General features: G+C 38.8%; 1 protein-coding gene across 1 annotated transcript in view; it reads left to right on the top strand.

The window, feature by feature from the left end:
* The first annotated feature begins 3,428 nt into the window (after nucleotides 1-3,428).
* The window catches only part of LOC109065803 (leucine-rich repeat-containing G-protein coupled receptor 6), a 75,586-nt gene continuing 69,036 nt past the window's right edge, over nucleotides 3,429-9,978 (top strand). The window contains exon 1 of the mRNA XM_042712679.1: nucleotides 3,429-3,696. Coding sequence (XP_042568613.1) covers nucleotides 3,503-3,696 — 194 coding nt within the window. The 5' untranslated portion in view covers nucleotides 3,429-3,502. The remainder of the gene's footprint in view (nucleotides 3,697-9,978) is intronic.

The raw sequence follows: 9,978 nt of genomic DNA, 5'->3' as shown, positions 1-9,978 counted from the left end.
CTAACCCTAACCCTAACCCTAAGATTTATCTATTTTCTGGGGCTTTAACCCAGGCTTTCTTACTTAGACACACTGACCAGTAAAGCAAATTACCTACACACACACACACACACATTTGAGAAGGAAGCCCATTAAAAGCCCTTTCATACAGTGAACATTGTAGCATGTTGATCACTACAGCAAGGTTAATGTTTAGAAATAAAGAAACTGAAGAGTTGTTTTGCTAGCTGTTTGCTTTTATTCTGAGACGTTCCCTTAAGTGAACTAAGCAGGTGGTCATGGCAGCCAGATATGACTGCATTTACCCGTAATTGTCTGTTCCCAGCCTCGGTAAGTAGGTAGAACCAGGTCTCCAGTTTCTCCTCTCATCATGCAGCCACTGAATGGACTTCCGTGCTTGACGGAGCTCGAATAACCTGTGGCAGATTCAGACAGGTGAGAGCCAGGTAACTGCTTCCCTTTTGTGTCTTAAAAGATCAACGATGCTTGGATATTGTGTGTGTGTGTGTGGTTGGGGGATATGAGATTGAGAGGGGAGTGTAGGTCTTTGATCTTCAGGGGCAGGGAATGGGGCAAATCTTCCAGCGGTCCCTGTAGCTCCAGCCGTAAAGGTAACCCAACCCTGTTTTGGCCTCCGACTCAGCGAGCAGGTGCCCAGAGGTGGGAACTGTTTGCAGAGCTGTGTTTGGTGACAGCACGTCTAACTTTCAACTTATCCTTTACTATCGGCACATTGTTCACAAATCCCTGCTTTTCAGCGTCTGAGCTTTTCAGAATTGCTTGTTCTTTCTGTTTTGCTCTTCAGGAGAAATAGTGAGAGCAGATTCCATTCATTCTGTACAGAAAAGCACAGACCTCACAGTCACACAGCACTGCAAAAATGTTTTCTTAGTATGTTCTTTAGCTAGTTTACCAGTAAAAAGATCTAAATATTATATGTTTAATATGATTTACTTGACTAGTATAGCTGCATGAAAAAAAAAAAAAAAAAACATTTTTAATAGAGAATATAATAGAATATAAATATATAAATCATAAAATGTAATACCATATAACCAAAATATGTCCTAATATATTTTGCCATTTTGTTTCATGTCTCTTGTTTAAAAGATATTTAGATATTTTTACTAAAATCAAGACAAATAATGATTTTTTAAATTATCTTTGCAGTGGAAAAAATTATAATATTTCACTTGTTTCTTCTATAGAGCAATGAGATTAAATAGAGCAGATGGAGACATACTTAAAATCATGCTTTAAAAGAGAGAGAGAGAGAGAGAGAGAGTCTCACACAAGTTTGCAGTCAAAACTCCTCATGACCAAATTATCATTTTGTAGCTTATTTATTTCTACTTCTATTGAAAGAAATTTTAGTGAGAAAACATAAATAAATGAGAACCTTGTTAAGTCTTCTGAGCTATGACAGAGTACCTTATGAGCAATTATATATACCTCTGGGTACAGGCAATCCTCATGTTTTATTTATTTAATCTTTCTCATTCAGCATCTCTTACCTTACATCACTTCTTGCATGACATGCCAGGAAACTGAACTGACATAAATTAAACCTCAGAGAGAGGGGAGTATTGCATGTTTGTGGATCTATATTAAGGCTGTCTTCAGGCAAAGCAATTACTGCAACGAGTGTTTGCATGAGAACTGAGCTCTGGATGGTGTTTGGTGTGTGAAAGGTCGAATGATTTGCTTGGTGTGTGTGTGTGTGTGTGTGTGTGTGTGTGTGTGTGTGTGTGTGTGTGTTTGTGTGTGTGTGTGTGTGTGTGTGTGTGGATAATGCAGAGATAATGTGCAGCAATGACCACAGTTCTTTTTTTTTTTTTTGAGGGAATGCAACAAAGGCTCCACAGAAAATGGGCTCAGCTGAGGAATTTTAATGAATTAATGGAATTCATTTGAGCCCTTTGTGAATGATTCTAAATCAGATGAATGAGCAGCGCTGGAGATCCTCATGCTGGACTGCAAAACTGAAACTACCAGAAAAAGATTTTGAAACAGATGGGATGACTAAGATTAATGCAAAACAACTGAAGCACTCAAAACTAATATTATTTGATTCTCAGAAAACTGGCCACAGTTTTACAAAAGGAAATGTGTCACGCTAACAATCAAGACCCCCCATGAACATAACAAAAACAAGCTCAAAAATAGTAGAATGAAGCAGAACATGAGAGAGGATTGTGCTTTGGGCACTACTACGCAATATCCACAATTGGAATTTTCCCAGAAACCAAATTCCAACATAGTAGAAGATGATCACAATAACACAAATATTGCATTCCTTTACATTTCACATTGCATAATATCATGTGCATAATATTACAGTCACGGTGAGATTACTTAAAGAATTTTACAGACATTTGAAGTCACATCTTAGAGGAAAACTTACACAGCTTCTGGAAATATCCTGATATTTCCTGGAAGCTTGTGTGTTGTGGTACAGTTTTTGTTTTCTAAAATGTTTAGGTAAAACATACAGTAGCTGTTGCCACTGTTAGGACCCTTGATGGCAATCAATCAGGAGTTCCCATGATCCTTTGAGACATAAACAAATAGTATTCATCACCTAGTGAACTGGAAAATTCTATTGTCCACTTTTCCAACTGAAGAAACAGTGCAATTCATCACCGTTCCTTCCACTAGCTTAAGTGAGACCCACCGAACAAGCCTTGCAAATGTCTCTCGCTCTGTATATTCATGCCTCTTGCGGTAAAGAGACACCCTGCTGTAGAAGCAAAGTAGTAAATCTGTAGTTTGTTTGGCTGAGCATGGGGTTGAGGGGAGCCCGCAGCTTAACTCAATTATTGTTGTTCGGGTTATAAAACACCATGTAAGCGTTGCTCCGAGAGAAATGGAGCGAAGCGAGGATTTATACGAGGAGCAACAGCAGGAAAAGTGGCCGGAGCTTGACAGCTAAATTTGCGTTGCAGGATCTAGGGGAACTTTCCATGAAAGTCTGGATTGCAGCAGTTGAAGAAAAGTAATTATGAGGGAAGGATTGTGGGGCATCTAAAGGTATGATGGGAAGGGATAGTGAAACTGAGATCTCCGTTCTGTCCATCTCTAACGTATACAGTCCCCCCTCTCAGAGTTCAGCTCCCCTGCTTTCTTCCAACCATCCACTCCAGCTGCCTGAGGCAGAAAGAGCGCGCGAGAGAAAGTAGGAGGGGTGCTGTGCCAGGCAGCTCCACCTTCCAAAAGCTCCGGCCAATCAGGGGAGCGCTGCAAGCTTCCACTACAATAGGTGAATGTCTCCTAAGTGAGATGAGACGAGAGAGAGAGAGAAGACCTGTGTATGCCCCTGACTGACTCATTCACCCATGGGAGTTTGAAGTGACAGAATAAATCTACAGAGACGAGGCTCAGGATAACATTTCAGAGAGCTGAGAGCGGACAGACTCAGACATAGTCACAGCTGAGTGAGACTGCAGAGAGACAGACAGATATACAGCTCACCCACAGAAAGACAAGAGTTGGAGTCATTGTCATGTTGGTGGTGTTACTGATCCTGCATGCCATCTCGTGTGCTCATTCTCACGGGCCGCCGGGTGCCACCGTGCCTGGTAAGCAGTGCCCGTCTGCATGCCAGTGTGAGGAGGATGGCATCCTACTGCTCGTGGACTGCTCTGAACAAGGACTATCCAGTGTGCCAACCGACATAAGTCCTTTGACATCTTACCTGTGAGTACGACCTCCTGCTTCCATCACCCGCTTTGCTGAGACAGTGAGGGTTTGAGAATAGTTCTTGAGGGATGTTTGGTTTGATTACATGAAATATCTTCAAAAGGATGCTGTGAGATTATTGTTTAATACAAAAAATCAAAGACATGAACGGCTCTAGGTTAATAACAGACTCTGTCATCTAAGATCAATGGTTCTCAACTGGTTTTATTTTGGACATCTAATATCACTCAAATATTAGTGACTGTTTAGAGGTTAAACATTTATATATATATATATATATATATATATATATATATATATATATATATATATATATATATATATATATATATTCACATGATCTGCAAACACATGCAAAGTTATTAACTAGAAATAAACTGACAATTTTGGCTTCTAAACAAAAAGAATCCATGGTTTCGTGCTTTCAGCGGTTGCACAAAACACATTTTGGTCTTCATAAATCATATTTATGCTCAAGTGCACCTGTATTTAATGTAGTCTGTGGCATGTTTTCTTTTATCTTGAGTAGTTTCTTTGTGGTTTATTAGGATGAGTGCAAGTCAGGCTACCTGGCATTTGTCTGATTTGACTGTTTCTACTAAGTAACAGATGGATTTGTGCTAAAATGGCATTGTTTAATTGAGTGCATGACCTTCATGTCAACGAGAACCATATGGGAAGTGTTTTTCTCCTCTGTTTCATCTTATATTTTAAATTATCATTATTATTAAACTTACTTATGCTGTCCCGATTATGATTATGATTATGAGATTAGATTAGATACATTATATTATTAAGACTTAGCATTATTTTTTTTTTTCCTGTGACCTTTCATTTCTGATCCCATTTGCAGATCGTGACCCACCAGTTTAGGATGTATGACATACATGCGAAACAACTTAAGTGATCGGTGCTGACATGCACCTTCAATTAGGACTGTAATACAAACTCTTACTAACTGTGTTGACCCAAACGGGACACTTTCAGTGCGAGCGAACCATACCGTTACCAAACGTGAAAAGCAATGCTTGGTTCCCATGTGTCCTGTGACAGTTCTCAGTGCAGCGGTATCTGATGGGAACGTGTGTGTAGAGTGATGCAGTGGGGCGCTCTGTACAGTATTGGGTTTCTCCATGTCAGCTGGAAGCCTGTTGGGTTTAAGTCCATGCTAATCGCTAAGGCATGCCATATGTCCCCTGATTGTGAATGATGACGCAAAGGAGGACTCAAATGTTCGCTCATAAAACGTTGTGCAGCTCACGTGAATCAATAACTGGAGAGAGTTGTGTTTCAGGCTCATGGCTGGGGAATTGGATTGCAAACACATGTACCACAACCTTTCAAATGTATTGAAACATCTTGAGCAGTGTCTCTAGACAGTTGCAAGTGCATAAGATTGGATCTTGTTTTTTATACCGCCAGTGTTGTAGAGAATTTTATTGTATTGTGCAATAAATCACATGACTTCATATTTGAAATTTGTGTCCATTTACTACTCTGTTTTTTTAATGCTCCAGCTATTTTTTATTTTTTTTTTGGATAATTGTATAAATATAATGAGGATTTATCGTCTTAAACTTTTAATAGAATCACACCAGTGAATCATTGTGTTCAATGAATAATCCAACCAATTCTATTGGTCAAACTGATTCATCCAGGTATTTCAAAAATTTCCATAAAGACTTTTAAGTTTTATGATGAGTCTGTGCAAATTAGACCAGCAGTCTTTCAAATGCAATTCCTTGTCTAACACTTTCTTTCTTCACTGGAGGAAAGCAGATTGATGTAAATATTGACTGAGCTTTGATGTGCATGCCATTGTTGAGATGTTAAAGTGTGTGTTTAAGCACGACGGGGACCGTTCTGCAAGAAAGCTCTGTACTTCTGACTCCATTTACTCAAAGTGCTCATTCATCTGCAGTCTTTTTTATGCCAAACTTTTAGACAAACCAAGAAAAGGTGTTTGCAGTAGACATGTACAGAACACGCATCTGCTTTCCCATCCAATTTCTATCGCTTATGCATTAGCCTGGCATTATTATTCCACTTTGAAAAGCTATAACTTTTAATTCCAGTTCTGACAACTCACCAAACTTTAAATGCATGAAGTGTCTGTGGCATTTGTTGCAACTGTTGCATTTTGACATTTTCCATTGCTGACATTTTAATTATATGATGTATGGTTGCTTAGCAACCAGTGCTTAAATGTGCAATAATTATCATGAACTGATATCATGAACTGATTTTCCAGTGGATCCAAGTTATGTTGCATTTAAATATGCAAATAAATTAATAACTAATGAATAACTCAATAAATAGGAGTTGAGTTTTTATGGATCAGAAATTACAATGTAAAACAATCAAATCCTTCTATCATCACTGCACATGCATCCTATGCTTGATGGATTCATTTAATATTATGCTTCAGTTACTGCTTATTTTTTCTATGCACATAACAAGCAGATATTATCATCATCATTTTATGCATGGGTCTTGCTTAACATTAAATTTAAATAAAATAGTTCATAGAGTGAAAATTAAAGCACAAGTGGGAGCTGTGTGAACGTGCTACTGAGAAAGCAGCAAGCAGCACTGGACATTCTGCCAGTATTAAATGCCTGTCCTGTCTCGCTCTGCAGCGATCGCCCATATGGGACAACAGGTGCCCTGGGGCGTGGAAAAAGTCTGTCACCAAGAGAGTCTGTTTTTGCACTGATTTTTGTTTGTTACTGTTGGTTTCAACAGGAGTGGACGTTAGGTACATCAGGCGAGGAAAAGTTAGAGATCGCTGTTTTGTACAATAACATGAATAACACTCGCATACACATTCCTATAAACACACTGATTGTTGATTGATTTATATTTGTAGATACGGAAGATCTAAAAACTTGGAAACGAAGTCCTCGCACAAACCTTTCACTCTGTTGTTGCATTGAGAAGCAGCAGTACATCAGGTATATTTTGATTGCATATGATCTCAATAAAGTAAATCCATATGCTGATAAATAAAATCATGGCCAAACATTTGCAAACACCATATATTTTGACCCATATGCTGTTTCAAACCTGTTGTTCAGTAGTTCACCCAAAAATAAAAATGAATTTACTCAACATCATGTCCTTTTCCAAACGGTATGACTTTGTTTCTTCTGCGGATCATAAAAGATGTTTTAAAGAATGTTTAAAAGTGTTAATGTTTTTTGTCCATTCAATGAAAGTCAATGAGGCCTAAAACAACATGGGTCCCACTGACTTGCATTGAATGGACAGTTTAAACATTTTTCAAAATGTCTCCTTCAGTACAGTTCAGGAGACGATAAGGCATACTAGCACTATATAATATGTACCATAGTTAACAATATTTATTATATTCAGTTTTTGTAAAAAAAAAAAATAATAAAAATGCTACTACTACTACTTAAAGTATATAGTTTAAGCTAATAATAGTATATTGTAATCACATCTATGACAGCTGCTTCATGTATTTTATGAAAGTATGGGGTACTGAACTGTGTTTGAAGGCATTATTTGGCAAACCCAACATTTAAAAAACTACAATAAAGATAAAACCCTTTCAGTTCAATGAAAACACTGCATGTATTTGTATTCTGTACTGAAACCAGTTCACATCAGGTTAGCTCAGCTGAAGATGAGTACAAGCATCGACCAGCTAAAGCATCATCACATAACCAGCTCAAACCTCAAAGCTGTCAGCCCATTCCCTGAAGCCAAGGTCCATATATTTTCAGCTCTCTCAGGGCAATTTTCTACACAAACACAAATTAATGCTGAGCTTGAGCTGAGGGCTGCAGACACATGTTTTCGCTTACTGGCTCGCCTCAACTTCCAGTGCTTTGGCCTTGAAACCTTTTAGAGTCAGAAAAAAGAACAGAGCGAGTGTGTGAAAGATGCCTTCAAGATCTGAAGTGTGTTGTGTTATCTGATTTGAGGGCCATAAATCTATTTGCGGCCCTTTTGGCCAGTGATTTATATTTTAAGATCTTAAGAGTCAAACAGGAAGAGTTAAAACCTAAATCATGATGTAAAAAATATTGCAAACAGCTGCAACAAATTTTATATACACTTATCAATTATGTCGCATAACCGTGAAACACATTTTAGTTTAGTTCAATCAATATCAAATGCTGTTCGGAACCAATTTTATGTCTGTAATCTAACATATTTATGAATAAATACATATACATATATGTTGCCTGTTATTGGGAGACTACAGTAGAGAATTTACAGGAAGCAAGCTGGGAGACAGAAGGGGGCAGAATCAGGAAAGGACCACAAGATTTGAACATGGATCGCCAAAAGCGTTGACTACAATGCATTTGGCTCTAACTATAATTTGATAAAAGACTACAGAGCTTAGTTCTTTTTTCAGTTTTGATTTCATATTGACTAAGTGCTGTTGACAAAACAGATGTTAAAAGTATGTTTTATTCTTGAAGTCGTAGTTAGCCTAGTACCTAGTAGTTAGTGGATACAAGTTGCTACATGGTTCTCATACTGAGAAGAGAAGTTTGAATAGAGTTCACTTCATTTCCCGATCTCTTTCCCGCTGCTTTGTTGCATCATTTCCTGTCCTCTCTCTCTATGCTGTCAATAAAAATGGTAGAAACATTAGCGAAAAGTTTAGATGAAGACCTTCTCATGGTTCAGGGCTCAGATTTAGTGAATTCAACTCTGGCAGCCTACATCATTAAACGGCTCCAAGGGCTCTAATGTTCTCTCTGTTTAACCACCTAAGTTCTTCAGTGAAACAGGGCGATAATGGTCTTTTCATCCTGGCAATGGTGAACACTTTGAGCTTTATAATGTGGTAAGTTTGTAGGCTGATCTCTCAGGGGGTGCTAGCAGACAAACTGCATGGTCAAAAACACACATCTCTTTGATGCTTACGGTGCCACTGCAAAGCAGCGCAGCGGGATTCAAGCAGAGCAAAGTGCTGAGGAATAACACCACAGCTGAGGTGCTTCAGTGGATTTATATTGCTGTACATACTGTATACCCTCCATCAACAGTCCATTACCGAAACCCAGAGTCTCCAAGAAGTAATACTTCAGAGTTAACAAATACAGTATATGAAACACATGGACAAATTTGGCATTCTCTCTGACTATTCCTAAGAGAAAGAGAATAAAAAAATTCTTCAAATAAGGCTCCAAATGTCAACGGGACATCTGGAATGGTGAGTTTAATAAAACCTCCAGCTGACAAAAGTTCACAGTTTACAGAGATGTGCATGTTTGCTGGGGCAACATTTCACCATGGGTTCGTGACCGAAGTGAGAAGAAGGTGAAAGTAATGTATTATGTCTGGTAGAAGCAGGAAGATGGCTTAAACTCTGACTGTAGATCGCAGCTCACGGTACCCCCGTGGCCTGTTTACCTGCTTTGTGTGCCAGGACAGGTCATGGACAAGGCAACGGGGAGGGAGTTTGATCTTTTCAGAGCATTGGACAATTCAAACAGACATAGGAATCTGCCACACTGATGTGCAATGTAGTGAGTGAGTGAGAGGGGTCAGGATGTACAACATACCCTCCAGGCTGTAGGACAGACAGAGGTATGTTTACACCTGAGAGTGTAATCACCCTACTTGCAGAACCAAATCACATTCATAAAACATGACTACAAGCGTTTCTCACTGCCTCATTTTATGTCTTTACTTTCTAAACTTCCGCAATTTTTGAAGGAAAAAAACAACACATTCTTTCATAAATTCCTCAGTTCCTCAATTTAAATTCCGGATAAAAAGGCTGAATGGAAAGAAAAACAAATAAACAAAAAACAGGCCATGCATTTTTTTTTCTCCATGGAGAATGTCTTGTCATTAACACACAACTCCATTTGTGTACAAGCTAGTACACATACAGAGAGTCGCAGACTCAACCTCACCCTCAAACAAACATGGGAGTAATTGTTCATTTCCTTCTCTTCCCGTTACCTAACAGTGAAACGAGAGCAATTAGTTCCCTGTGAAGTCAGCCCGAAAATAGTCAAAGCCCATGCAGGATAAATAAACCAGTGGACCTACCGCAGACTGCCTCATCTCCAGAACATCTTTAAATAGATCCAGAGCTGGAGGAGAAGACCCGAATGCTTGTTCTCAGCGCACTGTAAAAAAAAAAAGGAACAAACTCTGTGTGGGACCCCCGAAAATATTATGCAGGATTGCAGAGATGTAGAACTTGGTCACATCATCAACTTTACCATCGATTACACAACAATGTTGGGGACTTTCCTTCCAGGCATATTCCTTTCTCAGTTC

Source organism: Cyprinus carpio, chromosome A23 (assembly GCF_018340385.1).
Source record: "Cyprinus carpio isolate SPL01 chromosome A23, ASM1834038v1, whole genome shotgun sequence".
Lineage (NCBI taxonomy): Eukaryota > Metazoa > Chordata > Actinopteri > Cypriniformes > Cyprinidae > Cyprinus > Cyprinus carpio.
The sequence above is the reverse complement of the archived record's forward strand: the minus strand, read 5'-3'. Positions and strand labels throughout refer to the sequence as shown.